Source organism: Aegilops tauschii, chromosome 4 (assembly GCF_002575655.3).
Source record: "Aegilops tauschii subsp. strangulata cultivar AL8/78 chromosome 4, Aet v6.0, whole genome shotgun sequence".
Lineage (NCBI taxonomy): Eukaryota > Viridiplantae > Streptophyta > Magnoliopsida > Poales > Poaceae > Aegilops > Aegilops tauschii.
The window spans coordinates 512,959,865-512,981,892 of record NC_053038.3 but is presented as its reverse complement, the minus strand read 5'-3'; the positions used below and the strand labels follow the sequence as shown (position 1 = coordinate 512,981,892).

Sequence of the window (22,028 nt, the reverse complement as noted above, 5' to 3'; positions counted from 1 at the left end):
TGGGGGCTGCCGCCACCCCTGGGGAGGGAACCCTAGATGGGGGCGCAGCCCCTCCCCTTCCCCTATATATACTTGAGGTTTTGGGCTGCGAGAGACATGAGACTTCCTCTCTCTTGGCGCAGCCCTACCCCTCTCCCTCCTCCTCCTCTCCCGCGGTGCTTGGCGAAGCCCTGCAGGATTGCCACGCTCCTCCATCACCACCATGCCATTGTGCTTCTGCTGGACGGAGTCTTCCCCAACCTCTCCCTCTCTCCTTGCTGGATCAAGGCGTGGGAGACGTCACCGGGCTACACGTGTGTTGAACGCGGAGGCGCCGTGGTTCGGCGCTTAGATCGGAATCAACCACGATCTGAATCGCTATGAGTACGACTCCTTCATCCGCGTTCTTGCAATTCTTCCGCATCGCGATCTACAATGGTATGTAGATGCACTCCCCTTCCCCTCGTTGCTAGATTACTCCATAGATTGATCTTGGTGATGCGTAGAAAATTTTGAATTTCTACTACGTTCCCCAATAGTGCTAACAAGGATGCATGCTGGCACCGGCACCATACCAGGCGCCAGTGGAGGAAGGCAAGGTGGAGAGCGGGAAGACCAGGGATGGCCTTTGTTCTGGAGGTAAATTAGACATCGGGTCCGGAGAAATCGACATTTCTTCGCCCGAAGACAAAGGCGAAGGAGAAGCAAGCATCCCTTCTCCATATAGGAAGAAAAGGGCCGCCTCCGAAGGCTGGGAGGAACCGACTCCCAAGTGAGGCAAAATGCCATCGTCGGGCGGCTCAGGATTGGGAGGCGATGCCGTTGCACAGCTCCGCCATGAGGACAGGACTTCGACCAAATCGTAAGTGAATCCGGGGTGCTTTAATCACATCCCGTTCCTTTCCTGTTACCGAAGCGACATGTAACGTACATGTGTATCTTTACGGTTCGGCGCAGAGTTTTCCTGAGCAATCCTCTTCTTCGGGAGATCTTCTCCCAGAGATGATGGAAAGCGAGACACCTCCCCCGGCTTCCTCGCCCAATAAGGCGGACGAATCCGAAGTGTCGTCTCGGAGGGTTTTTCTTGATCAACAAGCGGTGCGAGGGATGAAGCAGGCATTACCCAGAGGTGAACCCCCGATCGTCCGGGATTCGGGGGCCAACAATGAAGGCCCCGGACTATCCGGTTTTCAACCAGCGATTATTCTGGAGACGAGTGAACATGTTCCTTCAAAGGATGGTCATGCTCCTACAACGGCTTCCGGAGATCCGGCGGCGCCGGATATGTTGAGGGATATGCTGCAAAAAGCATTTGTCACGGAGGAATAGTGTACCTTGATGGGTACGGTGGTTGAGAGGATTCTGTCCGCGAAGACTGGATTAAATGAAGCCTTCATGAGCCTGCTAAGAGGCTTCGAGGTTTTTGATCTAATACTTTCAACTGTATTTTATTTGCAAAATGCACCTGTGTATAGGTAGTAGCCCCTGAGACTCGGGTTGGCTTCCAATGGGAGGCGATCCGAGGATCAAGAGGAGATGCTTAGGGAATAATCTGGTTAATTGGAACACAGGTTGTTTCTCCCCAGACGACTGCCCGGACTATGGATATTGCCGAGTTGCAGCGGAGGCTTGATGTGGCAGGGGACGACGTTGCGTTAATCAATAGACGTCTTGATGAGTCGCATGGTATGTACTCGGAGCAGTCGCTACACATACGTGTTTGTAATATAAGCGTGATGCTGAGAATTGTATACTGGGATATACATGGCTGCAGATGGTGCCGCCACCATTGAGATTCTTCGAGCGGAGCTAGCCCGGGCCAAGGAGCAGGCCCGGTTTAGTGATGCAGCCGTCGAAATGGCATCGGCCGACTTGAAGGCCGAACAGGCTGCTCGGCGCCAAGACGAGGAGAAAATATCCACGATGGCGCTCGAACTAAAAAATGCTGCTAGCCGCTGTGAATTCCTTGAGAAGGAGAATAAAGCCAAAACGGTTGATCTTGACAAGGCCTTGCAAGAGGCGAGAGAAGCACGGTCCGAATCTAGAGCGGCCCGTGAGGAGATCCGGCAAGCTGGGGAGATTGCGGCCGGTAAGCCCTTTTTACTACAGACTAAGTTCGGCAATCCGAACTATGCTCAGCTTAACCAAGTGTGGAGTTCTCCAGATGTGTTTTTGAACTTGCCGAAGAGTTCTTCCAATGCCGCGCAATTTTACCAAGCGCAAGAGGGATATGCAACGGAGAAGCTTTTCTGGTCACAGTTTGGCGCATTCAAGCGCCCTCTGCTGCTGAATGAACAGATGTCCCAATGGGCCGAGCTTCACAGGGTATCCGGCGCTGCCATGAAGAACGTCATAATCCGGCTGTGGCCGACTGAGCCTATTCCGAATAGCTACTTCGGCTTGGTGCAGCGGCTTGTTGATGCGGCGCCACAGATCGACGCCGTTAAGCGGTCGGTGTGCATTGAAGGTGCACGGATGGCCTTTGCCCGTGTCAAGACACACTTGGGAAAGATGAAGGCCATTGATGTTGCGGCGAAGAGTCCGCCCCAGGGCAAGGACCGTCACGCACCAGAGCATTATTTTGAAGACGTCTTAGAGGCTGCCCGCTTGATAGAGGGTCAATGTTCGAAAGGCATAATATTCGAGTGAAGTGTATGCGAATTGTAAAAGACGATCTTTATAATCAGACTATGTTTTAGTTTTGCCTAAAGGCTTTTGTTCCTCCTGTGCGGCCGTTTGTGTATGTTCTGAAAGTTTTCCAGTCGTCGGCTTCAGCCCCCTCGTAGGAAATACGGGGGTGTTCGGCAAGGCATCTGATCACGCTTGACCCAACGTCTTGGTCCGTGAAGGAGGTATCAATGCGGCGAACCAGGCAACTGGACTATAGGGCGTTAACACTTTCACTTAGCCATAGGAGTTTTATGGTGGGTCTACGATATAGCCCCTGGTATGTACGCGGCTTATTCTAATACAATGTGTTTACATATTTGACCGGAAAGAGGTCCTTCGTGTGACACGGAGGGAATCGCGAAAGATTCCAATAAGTCATCGAGTGGTTGACCAGCTCTCGCCACATCATGACAGTCAGTTTTCGGCTTTCTCTACTGAGGTGCTTAACCAGGTTAACCGGAAGCACAATCGCAGTAGTTCTCCCTTTACTACCCTAGCCGATAGAGCGGAACGTAAGGTAGCAAACACAGGAGCCGGGCAACCCAACTTTTGACCCAAGACATGATTCGGAGCTGATGCATATAAGGCCAAAACTCGCGACGCCGAAGTACGCTATAGAGCTGTTCGGACTTTGTCGGCAACTCGTTTGTTCCCATACCAAGCCCCTGGCAAGTTATGCCGAGGTGTGAGTTTAAACCTACCGTAAGGGCAAAACTCGGTTCTGTAGAGAAGAACAGATTATTTTTACTGGGATCTGAGTGATATGCCAATTGTTTATATAGGTAATAAGGCCACACCCTGGCTATTTTACATGCCAAGGGTCGAATGCTGAGGATAAAGGCACTTTACAGGCTCGAAACACTGAGTGCGGTCTACAAAAAGTTACTTTGGACCTCCTGTCGCACGTCTGCGTCGCCTGTCCTCGGTTTGGGTATTCCTTGACGGGAATGATTTTTGGATGAGTGTATGAACCTGAACTCCGATAGGGTCCGTGGGTGACCCGCCTTTGAGCCATCTGTAGAGATGATAGTAAAAAAAAGAAGATGGTTAGAAGAACAAGGAAGTATGTGAGAGTACTTGTAGGGCCATCCTTATTTTGCTTCCGCCGATGCCCAGGGTATTTTAAGTGCATAATTATGTATGCGCGGTATCGACTTCGCAGGCATATTAGGCGAGCGGCGGAAGCCGGATTGCTAGTCCAGTATGGACATCGACCGGTCATGTTGAACGGAGATCGGCGTCGCAATGGCCGATGAGGTATGCGGTGAGGTGAGGCCGCTTTGTAGTTCGGCTGAGGTATCCGTAGTATGATCTTCTCTACGGGGGGAGTTTTCCGTGCATTCACCTTTAGGGGTGGAAGCGACATATATCATGTTTACTGTTTTTACTTCGGGAGGAAACTGCTTCTGTCCCTCGGTGTTCGGTTGGTGAGTCTCTTCGCCGTCACTATCGCCAGGTGGCACCTTCCCCTTGTGTTCGGCATTTAACTTGCCAGCCTGTTTGAAAACCCAACAACTTCTATTGGTGTGATTAGCTGGTTTATTGGGGTGACCATGAATCTGGCAGGGCTTATCCAATATCCTGTCTAGATTGGATGGTCCGTCCCTATTTGCCGTGAATGGCTTTTTTCGTTGGCCGGGTCTGGGGCCGCTGATTCCAGCGTTGACCGCTGTATCGCGTGTTCCCTCATTGCTATTGAGGCGCCTGCTTTTACTGCGTCATGGCTTCCCATTTCCGTCCCGGACTTCGGAAGTGCCCGGGTCACTGGCGCTATTGCTTCTACGAGCGAGCCAGCTGTCTTCTCCTGCACAAAAGCGGGTCATCAGAGCCGTAAGGGCTGGCATTGATTTTGGTTTTTCCTGACCGAGGCAGCGGGCAAGCCACTCATCCCGGACGCTGTGCTTGAAGGCCGCTAGGGCTTCTACGTCTGGACAGTCTACAATTTGGTTCTTTTTAAGTAAGAACCTAGTCCAGAGCTTCCTCGCAGACTCCCTGGGCTGCTGGACAATGTGACTTAAATCATCGGCGTCCAGTGGCCGGACATATGTACCCTGGAAGTTGTCGCGGAAGGCGTCTTCCAGATCTTCCCAGCTGCCGATCGAGTTTTCAGGCAGGCTGTTTAACCAGTGCCGAGTTGGTCCTTTGAGTTTTAACGAGAGTTATTTGATGGCGTGAAGATCGTCTCCGCGGGCCATATGGATGTGGAGAAGGAAATCTTCGATCCACACTATGGGATCTGTTGTTCCATCATATGATTTGATATTTACGGGTTTAACCCCTTCCGGCAATTCGTGATCCATTACTTCGTCAGTGAAGCAAAGGGGTGTGCGGCACCTCTATATCGGGCCACAACGCGACGTCTCTCTGATGAGGTTCGTCTGCGATTTTCGGCCCGGGCGTGACTAGGTTTGGCGCGTCCGGATAGATAGCCATCGTCTCGTGTTGAGGTGCGTCCTCGCGATCTGTGGATCGATCTGGTATGACCTGCTTTTTTGTGTAGGTCCTGCTGAATGCCGTGTTTATAATCCCGAGTTGTTTTATATTTGTTTTCTCCCGACCACGTGGTGGTTTGTTAGCCGTATTGCGCAAGGGAGGTACGGACTTTGGTGCATCCTCATCAGACCGAGGCAGCAGTTTGCGCTTCGAGTAACTCTTGGCTGGGCGTTTGAGGCTGTATTCTTCGGCTGCTAGGACATCGGTCCATCTGTCGTTGAGCAGATCTTGGTCAGCTTGAAGCTGTTGCCGTTTCTTTTATAGGCTTCTTGCTGTGGCAATGAGCCGGCGCTTAAAGCGCTCCTGCTCGGAAGGTTCCTCTGGCACGACGAATTCTTCGCCGCCGAGGCTTGCCTCATCTTCGAAGAGCGGGAGATAATTGTCATCCTCCGAATTGTCATGTGTGGCCTGTTCATCAGGGCTAACTTGCATGTTTCCTGGTTCCCCCTGCTCGGAAGTTTCCTCAACAGGGTCTTCATCGTTTTCGGCATCTTCCGGAGTATTATTTCCTCCGGTGCCCGCATTGCTGTCTTTTGAACTACATGACTTAGAGCGGCGCTGAGGACGCCAACGTTTGTGCTGTGTCTCAGGAGTTTCATTCTCAACTGGGTCTTCTTTGCCATCGTCGTTGGTTTCTTTAGGTGAATCCACCGTGTACACGTTGTGCGAAGAAGTGGTCGTCCGTCTTCCCGTGAATGGCGGGTTTTGGCCCTGCTCCACGTCGGCATCGTTGTCCATACCGTTGATGTCTTCGAAGCTGTAATCAAGCATGTCGGTTAAATCCTCGACCGTGGCTATGAAGTGGGTGGCGGGTGGGGAGCGAAATTCTCTATTGTCAGCCCCTAGTTCGAACCGGACATAGTTCGGCTGTGAGTCCCCCGCCAAGGACAGGTTTTAATGAGTTTAGCACATCGCCCTAGGGCGAGTGATGGAGGACGTCTGCGGTGCTGAATTCGAAGATCGATAAGCGATCAAGTTCAGCGTCCGCGGACTCACGTGATTCGGAACTTATAACCAGAGACGAGTCCGGAGTTTCGGCGATACAGATATCATGTGAGGTTAAGTCTATGTGCGGCTCCAACGCCGGGGAATATGTGGCCTCCGTGGTGGGGTTGAGCCTCCCGTCCTTGGATGGCGCAATATGCTCCGGATCTAAGGCCGGAGCGGTTACAGGGGCTATCTCCTGGATGCGGTCCGATGCCAGATTTAGGTCATGTTCATCGAGGTGACCAGGAGCGGTCGCCGTGGTCTCGAATCCGGCGAAGATCAAATCTCCACAGATGTCCGCGACGTAGTTCAAGCTCCCAAATCTGACCTGATGGCCAGGGGCGTAGCTATCGATCTGCTCCAGATGGCCAAACGAGTTGGCCCGCAGTGCGAAGCCGCCGAACACGAAGATCTGTCCAGGGAGGAAAGTTTCTCCTTGGACAGTGTAATTGTTGACAATTGAAGGGCCATCAAACCTTTCGGGGACGGCACAGCGGAACTCTCAATGAAAGCACCAATATCGGTGTCAAAACTGGCGGATCTCGGGTAGGGGGTCCCGAACTGTGCGTCTAAGGTCGATGGTAATAGAAGACAGGGGACACGATGTTTACCCAGGTTCGGGCCCTCTCTATGGAGGTAATACCCTACTTCCTGCTTGATTGATCTTGATGAATATAAGTATTACAAGAGTTGATCTACCACGAGATCGTAATGGCTAAACCCTAAAAGTCTAGCCTGTATGACTATGATGAATATCTCGCCTCCGGACTAAGTCCTCCGGTTTATATAGACCGGGAGGATCTAGGGTTACACAAGGTCGGTTGCAAAGAAAGGAATCCCCATGTTTGATCGCCAAGCTTGCCTTCCACGTCAAGGAGAGTCCCATCCGGACACGGGTGCAGTCTTCGGTCTTCGTATCTTCACTGCCCATCAGTTCAGCCCACGGCTAACAGGCCGGACGCCCGAGGACCCCTTAGTCCAGGACTTCCTCAGTGGCTCCGGCTCTGGCGACTCAGGCCATCTCCGATAACGATGAAATTTGAGTAGTATAGAATACGTAGCTATATATTCTGCATGATTTTGTATGAATTTAGGGGATAAATATGAGAGAGCTGTATGTGGAGAAAGAAATATGAGGCGTGCCCAGTCAGTGCCCGCGGACGCGCCCGGGCGCGTCCGCGGACGTTTGAGGGGCCGGATTTGCCAAGTCCGGTTGTAGATGCTCTTAAGGGACGGATGGAGTAGGTATCAAGAAATCTTATATGATGAGGGGCTTACACGTGCGCGAATCTTGAAGCAGTTCAAAACTTCTTTTTTGAACATCAGTACAGACGCAAGCGCTCATACATACGCGCATACACTCACCCCTATAAACGCACACACGCACACCCTACCCCTATGAGCACCTTCGAGAGACTAAGTCGGCATGTCATCTTGAAATTTACGAAGTCACCGTAGCCGCCTCGTCGTCGACGGGAACGTCTCCTCCCACTAAAAGCGCATCGCCGGAAATCCTGAAATAAATACAGGAATAATGCGAGCACCAGGATTTGAACCCTAATGGGCTGGGGATACCATTGTCCCTCTAACCATCCAACCACAGGTTGGTTCGCAAGCAGTTTAAAGCTTGACTCGCTCGGAATCGCTGTTTACCCATTGCTCAGCTGTACTACTACGTTTTACTAGAAGAACGCCCGTGCATTGCAACGGGGCCACATTAATTTTAAGAGTTCAATATTAATATTATCATACATATCAAGTGACATTGGCGACCTTTTTTACCATCAAATCCTCACACACACACTCTCCCTTCCTCTTCCTCACTCTCTCTCCCCCTCTCCCTCTCTCTCTCTCTAACACACACACACACATCCATCTTATTTGGTACGGGACCATAATCCATCTATTTCACACACACACTGTCGTGGATTTGTCACGGCAGATGTCCTAGTGTGAGGACTTAGTCGTGAGGCCAACGCATCTATGTGGTAGCTTGAGAGGGGTTGATTGGGATGAGAGACGCGAGGCGGATCAACACACAAGACAAGGGTTTAGACAGCTTCGGGCCCCGGGAAACATCATCCGGTAATAAACCTACATGCTGTTTGTGGCTAGGTCTCATTATCATCACCAGGGAGTAACCGGCTCTTTGTGTCTAGCCCTAGAGATTGTTTCTTCTTGCCTCTCCCTCTTTGGGGAGCCCTGCCCCTCCTTATATAAGTTGAAGGGGCGGGTTACATGTGGAGTCCTATTAGGATTAGGACTAGCTACCTTCTAATACAAACCGGATACAAGTCCTGGTCTTAACTCCTTATAAGGTAAATATTCCTCATGCCTTTCCTCTTAAACCGGCCCACCATTACCATAAACCGGCCTTCTAGGCCTTGGGCCTTGTCATCCGTCTGACCCGCCCGCCGGGTCACCAGTGAATCATAATGACCAGGCGGGTTGCTTGTAAACCGCCAGGTCAGGGCGGGTCGCTGGTGAATCGCCAAGTATCAGCCGGGTCTCAAGTAAACCGCCAAGTCCGGCCGGGTTATACTTCCGGCCGGTTTACGCCGCGGGGTATATCCCCGACACACACGCTAGTGCATAATAATATGGATTACGTGTATTATATTTGCCACCACAACTGAGGGAATTAATTTCATGTAAATCGGCCAGCCACAGCTCCAAGAATACGCGGAGGTGGTGGCCCGGGTCGGCGTTGGCGCCGTCCGGCGCGGGCCACGGGCCCGCTTCCAAGTGCGTCTGCACGCCGGCCACCCACGCGGGGTTCTTCAAGTGCCGCTTCCACCGCACCAACTCCCAGGGCCACGGCCACGGCCAGGGCCAGGGAAGCCGCCCTTCTTCGCCCCCTTCACCGGCCGCGGCACCCGGCCTCACCGTCCTCGTCCTCCGGCACCGTCGCGATCCAGTGACGCAGCCCAAGCATCGGCCTCGAGAATCAAGAAAGGGAGTTTATTTACTGCTCCCTCGATGTATTGTTTCCTTTGTTTGGAGATTGATTACCATCCATGAGTTAAGGTAAGGTTAATGTGATTGAGCGATTTTTCTGAAAATCAAATATTTGTTTTCTAATTAATGTGATTAAGTGATTTAAGGTAAGATTAATTAATTTAGATTTGATATTTAGAGATTGTTCGTGATTGATTCCACATTCCTAAATAACTTGCACCAGTATGGAAAGTTCTGGTATGTTCAGATTTCTTTCGTTGTGTGAGAGGATGACGCGAAAATAAACCGATGAAGTGGAGGGGGGGGCGAAAAAACCAACGAAGGTGGGAGGAGGTACAAAAAAAACCATGAAAGATGGGACGAAAAAAACCTGAAAGCGAGACTACCCACTGCTCCATTAGAAATAGAGATGCTACTCTACTAACATGGTAGTAGTATCGTAGGTCATGGATGCATACTTTTCCGCTGCAATTCGTACTTCGATTAATGCGATTGGCTGGTGCTGCGCGTGCGTGCTACTGCCCGTCCGGTGAGACGTCCCTGGTCGCGATCGACTTGCTCTAGCCTGTTGCCGCGGAAATCCCGATTATATTGTACGTACGTGCTCTGGATTACACTAATAATCTCCGTTTGATGCTACCAGCATAGTTTCACTATTATCCGCTCCGGATTTGCAGCTGAAGGCAGCACCGCGGCAGCGTGTCTGTGCCTTCCTCCATGCATGCATGTTGATCCGGCGGCCAAGATGGACCACGAGATCCAGACGCCGCGAGCGACAACGTGCGCTTATTTATTGGAGTACCCTTGAGCTGGCCGTTGACCCGGCAGCTAAGATCGACTCACTTGTGCTTGGACGTCCCTCGTCGCTATAGTCCGATGCATCTCTGCCGCACAAAACCCGTTATTGTATAGAAGCATGATCTCTGCTTTGTACTGTTATCCAATCCGTATCTCCAGCTCAAGGCAGTAGCGTGCTGGGCATCTTGTTGCTCGGCCTCCAGCGGCCGGCCGGCCGTTGACCGGGCGGCTAAGATCGCCTACGAGATCCAGATGCCGCGAGCGACAACTTGCGTTAACAACTCTATTGTGACACGTACCTTAGTAGTCAAGGGACGGTGTACTGTCCATGTCGGCACCGAAAACCCGGGAAAAATGACGTTGTCCACGGCTCCACGCACTGTTTTCTTCACGGGAAACACTTAGACTCAACCGACTGATAACACGCGCGGCATCACCCGCCTCGAGCTCGTGACGCGTGTCCATAGGCCCACGGGCGCGTCACCACCTCTCTATACCGGGGACATGTCGCCGGCAATCGATCATCGCACGTCCACCAAATGCAAGCTTTGTTGCGGCAAACCGGTCCGTGTGCTCCACCGTGCTCACATACATGCCACCCGGGCTGCTTCCCACGCCTACCACGCCCACGCACGATGCTCCTGCATTCACCCCGTAGGCTCTCCATGGCTCATCAATTTCGATCGTGTCGCAAATGGCTGTACAGCATTGATCATGTTGCAAACAGCTCTGCAATGCCGGTGATGCCAACGGGAGACACGATGATGGCAGAAACAACTGCGTGGCATGTTGCTTGGCGCCAGTGCTTGCTTCTGCAACATCCATTTGCAGCATAGGCGATGTTGCGTAGCATTGATTTGCAACACATGCGCTGTGGAAGCGGATGCTGCTGCGTTGACTTTGCTCCAAACCCTATTGCAACACGGTGTTGTTGTGATGGTTGGACGATCGCATGATGGCCATCATACACATCAGGACTCAGTGACCTGATTGATTTTTGGCAAAGAGCAGCCGGTTGACACGTATTATGAGACGGAGGGTAGTGTTAAAAACGCTCTTATATTATGAGACGGAGGGAGTAAGAGATAAAACACCACGGGAAACTAAAGAACAAACCCTGTCAGCAGATCTAGCAACTTATCTAAAAGCCTTTTTGCGAAATGATAATAATAATAATATAAAAGCCAGAAAATTCCACTTGGTTAGACGCCAAGCCCTGACTGTCATATCAGCAGGGAGAAGAAATATCCAGTAGGATGAAGAGAAAATTCTTCTACAAGACCAAGTGAAAAGTCTCCGGATACATGATTTCAGTCTTAATTAACCGAGAAAATGTAAATGCTCAGGAGGAGAATCTCCCGTTCATTCGAGACAAGCTGAGGAGAAGAAACAAAAACGTGTAAATCCAAACGTTCAGATCGCCTTTGGCCCCTTTAGCCAGTCAAATTAAATACAAGCACTCGATTTTGTTGACTTGCTCAATGGACAGTGGAGGGGAAAAGTGGCGAGAGGATAATATTTAGGTGCACCACTCCCATGCAGCTGCAGGTGAAAATTAAAACGGATTTGTAGGGTCACGTACTGGTCTGCCCGACCCGTTGCTCGCAATAAGGCCACGTTGTGCACGATGGAGTGGACTCCATTGATTGCCACGATCGAGCTTTCCAGGCACAGTGCGTACCATGAAGCCGACGAATCGACCTCAAGCCTTTCTTGGACTACGACGGGCGGAGCAGGTTGAATTTTCTCGCTGTTACGGCCGGCGCCGTACGTGCCAAGCACCGGTCAAAGTCGATGGGTGTGGGTTGAGAATAAACGGCAAACCGTGGAAAACACGGCAGCTGCGGCTGTGCTTTCAGAAGTGAAATTTTCGTTCTGGATAAGTCGATTCTGGATGAAGGGAGCAGCACAACTCTGTGCTCGAGCCGGAGAGCCTGCCGCGGCGGCGCCGGCGAGGGATCGCCGGGACCTCGCTGGAGGCGGGGACGTAGGGGGATCACGCGGCGTCGAAGAGCCTTGATAGGAGGCTTTGGATTTCGATTCGTACGGCTCAATCAAAAAAGTGGGCTGAAACCCGTGATCCATTTTGGTCGGCGCTGCGCGTGCGTGCGTGCGTGCGTGGTGTGTGTCCGGTGGGACGTCGCTCGCTCGTCGCGGAAATCGTCGGTCAACTTGCTCTGGCATTGCTGGACCCATCCGTGCTTATAATTAATCTGTACGAGTAATTGTGCATTATCCGTTCCGGCCATCCATCTCCTCCTATTGCTGGATCTGTTTCCAGGCGTTGACCCGGCGGCTAATACAGAGATCCGGATGCCGCGGGCGACAACTCGCGTCATTTATTATTATTACATCAACTTTACTGTGACACGTACTTAGAAGTAGTTGGAGCTCGTTTTCAAACGGAAGAGAATCGATGGAGGGCGTGGTGTCCTGTCGATGTCGGCGCCGACGAAATTTCATGCAAGTGTATCCTACGAGCAGTGCAAGGAGCCCGTGCGTGCTGTGCTGGCCTCGCCCGGCCGCGACGTAATCATCCTTACTAGTACATGTTTACCACTTTGTTCCATAAATATTGCTTTCACGAGTCAGAACGGTAACGATAAGTCAGCAGGGATGGAAGCACGCGTACGTCCGTGCTTCAGCTGAGACGTCCCACATCACCACGATTTGCTGCATCCTTCCTTGTCCGACTACTTGCCCTTCATATCTGATATACTACAATATACTTGTATATATTTTGCAGTATCCTCTCTCATTTCACTACTTCAGCAAGGGCAAGCCTTGGCAGCTGAGCGACATATTTATATTGTATGAATATTTTCGTGACCGTTGACTGGCGGCTAAGCTGGCGCGGTATGGGCGAAATTATATTGTATTCCCATACGCTAAAATTTGTCTACGTGATTTATACTAGCAAACATGCCCGTACGTTGTAGCGGGAGAAAAAACGACAACGTACAACCCTAATCTAATAAGTAAGAATCCCCCCTCCCTCCCCCTCACACACACAGGTCCACGTGCTCTGTTTCTCGTATCCTCCTTCTCGTGCTTCCTCTCTCTCTCCCTCTGCGTGTGTTATGTAATTATAATGAATGATAACAAGTTAAAAGCTAAAGTGATAATTAAAAATCTATTAGTCACAACATGTATGTGCCTGCATTTTGGTGTATTTCAAGTTTAAACAACAGGTGCCATGAGGTAGGCTAGAAAGTTCCGGATCGTTGCCTTGCAATAGATGCTATCCACTGCATGTCTTTCTTCCCAAGTGTCAACCTTGTACTCGTTCTGACCGCATCAAGATTCTTGCCCCGCTAGTTTCTTCCGAGAACTACCCTTTTTCCTTTGCTCCTTCCTTAGGCTCGATTCTGGGCAAGAGACGCACATAATTCCCTCATTAGGCACGATTCCATGGCCACATGTATCCCACGAGCAAGCTCATAATCTCTTCATTTATTCCAATCTGGACTTTTAATCCTTTGTTCCTGTAGGTTATACAGGACCCACAGCTCACCCTCCTTAGTTGATTCTTTAGGCTGCACATCAATTGTACATTTCATAAACGTATATAAACCGATTGAACTGGATGCAAAGAAGCGATGCGGGACAAATAAGCTGGCAAACCAGATTTTAGCACACAACCAGACATGCCACGGTTGGCTCTAGGCTCTGGGACTCAAAAGTGAGGTTATGAGTTTGAGCCCGCCATGAGCAATTATTTTTTGCTGCTTGCCCAATCCGCCATGAAAAAAATTGCATACCTGGGCTAGCTCGGCCCAGCAGGGGATATAAAGCAGCTCGGCCCAGCAGGGGGATATAACGCAGCGAAAAAAATATGTGCGTATATGGGCTAGCTCGGCCCAGCAAAGGACAAAACTCAGCGACGCACGAGAAAAAACCTCGGGTAGCGACGTAACGTACGAAGGGACACGACGGACGAAAACGGACCAAAATTAGGGAGGAAGAAGCGTTAATCCTATTATTAGTAGGTATAGATATAGATTACTATGTAGTGTACTCCCTCCGATTCATAATAAAAGTCGCTGTTTTGAACTAAGGTTAAATCCAAGGAAGTATCACACATAGTTTCAGTTCAAAAATGTTGAGAGTTTTTTTTTTAAGAAAAGGCTTGACGCCCGACTTTATAAATAAAGCCAATCACCACCGGTACCATAAATAGCAAAGGTTTGCGAAGAGAGAACAAAGCAAAGACAACCAAGTAGTGTTGCAAAGTACGGTACAGCCACTAGGGATAATGGCATGCAGGCCAGAGGACGCACAAGAAAGAAAACCACTACGGCACTGGAGTAGCTTGGGGAGGCACGACATGATGACCAAGGTTGATGGCAGTCGCACGGATCTTGGAGATAAGAGAGTTGAAGGCGACCATGTCGCATGCATTAAACAGAGGCACCCACAGCTGTAAGAAGGCAACCATTTTAAACAGGCAATCAGAAGGTTTGTTAGGAAAAGAATGATCCATAGTGAATTTATTCCTAGTCGTCCAGAGGCTCCAGCATAAAGCCGCAAAGAAAACCCAAAAGATCCTGCGTGCTTGCCCTGACAAGTTGCGCGTGAGTTCGAACGGGTCATTGAAACCCTGGGGATTCCAAGTGCAAATAAGCCAGGAGCGGACGCAGCTCCACCCAAACTGGGCCAGGGAGCATTTGAAAAGAATGTGTTCCGTGTTTTCCACCACTCCACAAAGGGTGCAAGTTGGATTTGCGTTACCATGTCGTTTAACAATCTGGTCGCTAGCAGGGAGTTTGCGTCTAATAGCCTGCCAAAGGAAAATCCTAATCTTAAGGGGGATACGGGCCTGCCACAGCCCTTTAAAGCGATCATCATGCCTACGAGGGATAAGTTTCTCGTATAGAGATTTGACCGAGAATCGGCCAAAAGCGTATGGGGCTAGACCAACACATCGGGGGACTCCGAGAGCGGAGGTAACAGGGCAATAAGGTCTTGCCATGATGCCAACTCTTCGGGAGTCAGAGTCCGGCGGAAGGCAAAGTCCCAATCCGCAGCTGCCAACGAAGCCACCAAAGCGTTCGGATCCGAGACGTAAGCAAATAGCGAGGGAAAAGAATCTGCAAGGGGGCCATTACCGGTCCACCAATCAAGCCAGAAGCGGGTAGAGGCCCCATCCCCTACCTTGAAACGAACCAGGTTCCTGAAGACATCTCAGAGTTTGATCAGAGACATCCAAAATTGCGAGCCCGACTTGACAGGCGACATCAGAGCGGGAAAGTTAGGGAAATATTTGGCTTTCAAGATCTTGATCCAAACAGAATTGGGGGAGTCAGAGTAGAGACGCCACCACCACTTCATCAAGAGGCATTGGTTCATAACAGAGGTGTTGATAATACCAAGCCCGCCAAGCTGTTTGGGTCAGCACATCAGTTTCCATTTGACCACTCTGTATTTCTTCTTGTTTTCAGTAGTGTTCCAGAAGAAGGCACTATAATCTTTATCAAAGGAGGCATGGTTTCTAGCAATGAGGTGGTAAAACCCCATAATGAAGGTCGGTAGGGAGGAGAGACTTGAGTTTGTAAGCACCACTTTCCCAGCAGATGATTGATAGCGGCTCCTCCAGGGCGCTACCCGTCCACCAACTTTCTTTTCTAAAGGCTGAAAGGCTTCAGCCTTGAGCCGTCGCGGAGAAATTGGGACGCCCAGGTAGGTGGTCGGAAAGGTGCCCAAAGAGCAATTAAGAAGGTTGGCAACTCGTTGTTGCTCATGGGTATGGCAACCAAGGATGAATGATGTCGGTGTCAAAATCGGCGGATCTCGGGTAGGGGGTCCCGAACTATGCGTCTAGGATCAATGGTAACTGGAGACGGGGGACACGATGTTTACCCAGGTTCGGGCCCTCTCTATGGAGGTAATACCCTACTTCTTGCTTGATTGATCTTGATGAATATGAGTGTTACAAGAGTTGATCTACCACGAGATCGTAATGGCTAAACCCTAGAAGTCTAGCCTATGTGAATATGGTAATGAATATATCCTTTCCGGACTAACCCCTCCAGTTTATATAGACACCGGGGGGATCTAGGGTTTACATGGAGTCAGTTACATAAGAAGGAATCTTCATAGTTGGTTGCCAAGCTTGCCCTCCACGCCAAGTAGAGTCCAATACGAACACGGTGCGGTCTTCGGCCTTCATGTCTTCACAGCCCATCAGTCCGGCCCATGGATAACAGGCCGGATGCCCGAGGACCCCTTAGTCCAGGACTCCCTCAAATTCCTCGCTTTTGCTAAGATTGATCTTGAGCCCAGACAAGGATTCGAAGCACAGGAGGATGAACTTAAGGTTTGCCAGTTAAAGATCGTCTTTCTCGATCAAGATTATCATGTCGTCCGCGTACTGAAGGTGAGAGATGCCATTTGGATAGAGATTGGTGGCCACGCTCTTAATGTGGCCACTGGCCACCGCAGAATCCATCATTTTGGCTAGAGCGTCAGCGACAAAGTTGAACAGGAGAGGGGAACTAGGGTCACCTTGCCTGAGGCCCCGACCATTTTTGAAGAACGGGCCAACCACCCCGTTGATCGTGATGGACGTGTGGCCGCTAGAGACTAGCTGCATGTCCCGCATGACGAAGGAGCTCTCAAAACCCCTGTCAAGAAGGACCTCTTGGAGGAACGACCAACGAACACAATCGTAGGCCTTCTCGAAGTCGGGCTTAAGAACCACGACTTGTTTACCCGACCTATAGATGTCATGAAGGAGCTCATGAAGGACCATAATCCCATCAAGAATAAAATGGTCCTTGATAAAAGCAGTTTGGGTTGGACTAATAATCTTGTGAGCAATCGGGGATAATCTAGAGGCATAAGCCTTAGAGGGTAACTTCGTGATATTATTGATAAGAGCTATGGGCCGGAGAAGCTTGATGTTGTCAGCCCCTTTGACCTTGGGAAGAAGGGTGAGAGAGGCATAATTCAGCCACGAGAAGTCAACCGTGACGAGGGAAAAACCCTAGAAGATGTGGTACAAGTGAGTTTTAATGAATGGCCAGAATGCTTTGAAAAAGGGAATCGAGAACCCATCCGGGCCAAGGGTAGAGGAAGACTTCGATGAAGCCACCGCAGCGTCTATCTCCTCACACAACAAGGGAGACATGAGAAAGAAGTTGTCAGCCTCAGAGACGCACTGGTCGCCTGACAAAGCACTTGAGGCAAAGCAAATACCAGGGTTCGGGCGACCACTAAGTGGAGTAGAAGTCATAGATGTGGCTGGAGATGGTCTGAATATCCGAGCATGGTATGCCATTAATAATCAGGGTAGAGATGTTGGCACGACGGCGCCGACCATTGGCAATGGCCTGAAAATACGTAGTATTCACATCCCCTTTTAAGATCCGCGAGATGTTACATCACCGTTTCTAGTACACCTCCTCCACACGGTGGAGATTAACTAATTGGGACTCAAGGGCGTAGCGGCTCTCCCATCCGGCAGAATCCAGGCCCGTGGAATCAGCTAAGGAGTCGAGAAGCTTGATCTGGGAAGATAGAGAAGCTTTAGAACGGAGGGCCTCCGCACGGAGGTTACCGCTCCAACCACAAAGGAATTGGCACAACCTTTGAGATCAGTACCTCCAGTCGTCGAGAGGGCCAAAGGACCTAACACAATTACGTTCAAGCGCAGCCCATTTATTAGCTAAAATGGGTTTGAAATCCTCATTAAGAAGCCAGCTAGTTTCAAAGCGAAACTGGGAAGGAGGTTGTCTGGCCCTGACACCTCCGTCCACCACTAGAGGTGTGTGATCCGATCCAATGCTAGGACGCGTGGAGAGGGAGACTAAGGGGAAGTGGTCCTCCCAACCTATCGACATAAAGACTCTATCGAGAACACAACACACTTGGTTACGTTGTATATTAGACCAGGTAAATCAAACCCCAACTCTAGGGATCTCCCGAAGAGCGGCATTGCTGATGTAATCATTGAAATGGTGGGCGAGATGCCAATTGAAATGATAATTGTTCTTGTCCGCCAGGTCACGAAGCATGTTAAAATCACCACCAACCAGCATTGGCGAACTAGAGCTCGCAATCTTGGAGGACAACTCGTCAAGGAACACTAAGGATAAAGAGTGATCAGCGGGGCCGTAAACATTCACCAATTCCCAAGAGAAGTTATCGAGCTTGTTATGAATCGTCGCACTAATAAAGATCCGATCAAGGGAGGAAGAGAGGAGTTCGCACGTTTCATTGCACGTCCCAAGCAACAGGCCCCCAGATAGCCCAAGAGCAGGGGACCAGACCCAAGAGAAGAGGTCAGAGAAGAGCAAATGTAGTTCCTGGGGTCGAAAGTTAGTTTTAATAGTCTCTTGTAGACAGATAATATCAGGTTTAGCGGCACAAATAAGGTCTCTAAGCTGATCGCGATGCCCCCGAGCACCGAAACCGCGAATGTTCCAGAACAGAACTCTCATCTGCAAGATAGGTTTTTGATGCACAGACTGGATCTGCAAGGTAAAAGTCCAGATGCCAACAGGCGATTCTTGCGACGAACGGTGGCCGGACGGCCACAACCGTCCGACACCAGATCAGTGGGTGCCACCACAACTTGATCAGTGCCAGGAGTCACCAGGGGGGCGGCGCTGACGGCAGCCCTGGCTGCTGCCAACGACGCCTGCCCAACTCATTGGCTCGAATAACAGACAAGAATTCAGAGGGGGAGATCGGGGCAGTATTAACTGGGTTAAAACGAATACACGAGTCCTGGGCTACGCGCAACAAATGATCATCAGGGAGTTTATCAAGAACCGTAAAGGCGGGGGGATGGAAGTACCCGGAGGATCGAGGTTTTTGGCGGCGGCCACCCGCTCCGCTCGCTGCATTGCCGTCTCACCCGAGCGCTGGATGAGAGAGCTCTTGCGGGCGGTGGAGGTGGGGGTCGTGATCTTCTGGCTGGGCGAAGTAGAGACAGGACCATCATCAGCATCTTCAATGGACTCGTCCAGCTGATCAAGTTTCTCTGTGAGTTTGTCCGCCGAGAACTCCTAGTGAGGGGGGCTTACCCAGCCCACCTCCACCCTGGAGCGAGGGGACAAGTTCTGGTCCTTGAGAGGTCGGCAGCCGCCCGAACAGGGAAGCCCTCAAGCTCTCGTTCCCGCAAGTCAACAATGCCGGATAGGGAAGGGAAGGACAGCCGAGCCGGCATATGGAGCACACTAAGACGTACCCGTCAATAGAGGCACCCATTTGTTCCTTGTCGCACTCCATGGCGTCATTGCGTTCACCCCCCTTGGGGTGGTTTACGGTTGGGGTAAAGCCCTCTGGCAAGCGAGCCCATGTTGTTCCACGTAGATTCCAAGAAGGGGGAGGCGCTGGAGTTGCCAACATTATTTTTGGACTGGTCACCTTTCGGATCATCGTTGTTCTTGTCATCAGGTTTGAAGGAAGCAGCAGTTTTGGGAGTGGAGGGAGTGGGTGCCTTTTCCAGGCGCATATTGATGCGGAAGCCTTGGGTGTGAGGGTAGATCTCCAGAAAACCCCGGATCCGATCCGGGAAGCGACACCAAACCTTCACGCGAACAGGACCAGGGCGGCCAAGGGAGTCCGCGTCCACCTCAATGGGTTTTCCAATGAGCTCAGCAAAGGCCATCATAGAGGGAGCATTACGGAGCAAGGGAGGCATGTCGTCCAGGAGCATCCAGGGATCAAAGAGGTTATTGAAGCCTTTGGGCTCAGAAGAGGCGGCCATAACTTTGATAGAGATGTTGTTGTTGGCCAAGGTAAAATTGGCCCCACAGGAACACCAGGTTAGGCTTTTGGCCGAAGGGCGGGTGGTCATCGGAGCCAGGACCTGACGGGGCCGCGCCAGATCCACCCGCACCAGCAGACGGGCCAGGCGCCATGGGACCCCAGCCGACGCTGGCTTGCGGGGACGGAACGACCATGGCGGCCTTGCGGCACTCCACTTCGAGGAACCACGGCGGCGGCGTCCCCACCGCTCCCGCTCCCGCGCCTCCAAGTCGCGCTGCAGCTTGGCACAGAGCTCCGCCTCATACCGCAGCTCCGCCTCCGCAGCCAACCACTGCTCAAGAGGCTGCTTGCCATTGGCATTGCGGTCAACCAATGGCTCGCGGGACATGATGATAACCCACAAGTATAGGGGATCGCAACAGTTTTCGAGGGTAGAGTATTCAACCCAAATTTATTGATTCGACACAAGGGGAGCCAAAGAATATTCTTGATTATTAGCAGCCGAGTTGTCAATTCAACCACACCTGAAAGACTTAATATCTGCAGCAAAGTAGTATGGAAGTAACGGTAACGGTGGAAAAAGTAACAGTAGCAGTTCTGTAGCAATCGTAACAGTGGCAACGGAAAAGTAACTTAGCAAAGATCAATATGTGAAAATCTCGTAGGCAATGGATCAGTGATGGATAATTATATCGGATGGCATTCATCACGCGACGGTTATAACCTAGGGTGACACAGAACTAGCTCTAGTTCGTCAATATAATGTAGGCATGTATTCCGAATATAGTCATACGTGCTTATGGAAAAAAACTTGCATGAAAAGAACTTGCAATATCGGATCAAGAACACAAATATATTCATGAAAACATAAAGGGTTCAGATCTGAACTCATGGCACTCGAGCCCTAGTGACAAGCATTAAGCATAGCAAAGTCATAGCAACATCAATCTTAGAACATAGTGGATACTAGGGATCAAACCCTAACAACACTAACTCGATTACATGGTAAATCTCATCCAACCTATCACGGTCCAGCAAGCCTACAATGGAATTACTCACGAACGGCGGTGAGCATCATGAAATTGGTGATGGAGGATGGTTGATGATGACGATGGCGACGGATTCCCCTCTCCGGAGCCCCAAACGGACTCCAGATCTGCCCTCCCGAGGAAGAATAGGGCTTGGCGGCGGCCCCGTATCGTAAAATGTGATGAATCCTTCTGTCTGATTTTTTTCTCCCCGAAAGTAAATATATGGAGTTGGAGTTGAGGTCGGTGGAGGTCCAGGGGGCCCACAAGGTCGGAGGGCGCGCCCCCACCCTTGTGGCTAGGGTGTGGGCCCCCTGCTGCTGATTTTTTCGCCAATATTTTTTATTAATTCCAAAAGTTATCTCCGTTGATTTTCAGGTCATTCTGAAAACTTTTTATTCTGCACAAAAATAACGCGATGGTAATTCTGCTGAAAACGCCGTCAGTCCGGGTTAGTTCCATTCAAATCATGCAAGTTAGAGTCCAAAACAAGGGCAAAAGAGTTTGGAAAAGTAGATATGTTGGAGACGAATCAACTCCCCGAAGCTTAAACCTTTGATTTGTCCTCAAGTAATTCGATAAACTGCAAGTGATAAAGAAAAACTTTTACAAACTCTGTTTGATCTTGTTGTTGCAAATATGTAAAGCCAACATTCGGGTTTTCAGCAAAGATTATGAACTAACCATATTCACAATAACATTTAGGTCTCACATTTACTCATATCAATGACATAATCAACTAGCGAGCAATAATAATAAATCTCGGAAGACAACACTTCTTCAAAACAATCATGATATGATATAACAAGATGGTATCTCGCTAGCCCTTTCTGAGACCGCAAAACATAAATGCAGAGCACCCCTGAAGATCAAGGACTAACTAGACATTGTAATTCATGGTAAAAGAGATCCTGTCACAGTCATACTCAATATAAATTAATAACAATGCATACAAATGACAGTGGTGCTCGCTAACTAGTACTTTTTATAAGAGGATGATGACTCAGTAATAAAAGTAAATAGATAGGCCCTTCGCAAAGGGAAGCAGGGATTTGCAGAGGTGCTAGAGCTCGAGTTTTGAAATAGAGATTGAATAATATTTTGAGCAGTATGCTTTCATTGTCAACATAACAACTAAGAGATCTCGGTATCTTCCATGCTACATGCATTATAGGCGGTTCCAAACAGAATGGTAAAATTTATACTCCCCCACCACCAACAAGCACACTCCACGGCTGGTCTGAAACAACGGGTACCGTCCAACTAACAACAGTCCTGGGGGAGTTTTGTTTGCAATTATTTTGATTTGATTTGCTTTGAGCATGGGATTGGGCATCCCGGTTACCAGCCATTTTCTTGTGAATGATGAGTGGAGTCCACTCATCGTGAGAATAACCC

The 22,028-nt window shown here is 50.2% G+C and overlaps 1 protein-coding gene across 1 annotated transcript; it reads right to left on the bottom strand.

Moving 5' to 3' along the window:
* Positions 1-16,210: 16,210 nt before the first annotated feature.
* LOC141022047 (secreted RxLR effector protein 78-like) lies at positions 16,211-19,119 on the bottom strand. The gene is made up of 2 exons (XM_073497926.1): positions 19,079-19,119; positions 16,211-16,601 (listed from the first exon to the last, which is right to left on the bottom strand). The coding sequence occupies exons 1-2, from the start codon at positions 19,117-19,119 to the stop codon at positions 16,211-16,213; spliced, it is 432 nt and encodes a 143-aa protein (XP_073354027.1).
* Between the last annotated feature and the right edge of the window lie 2,909 nt (positions 19,120-22,028).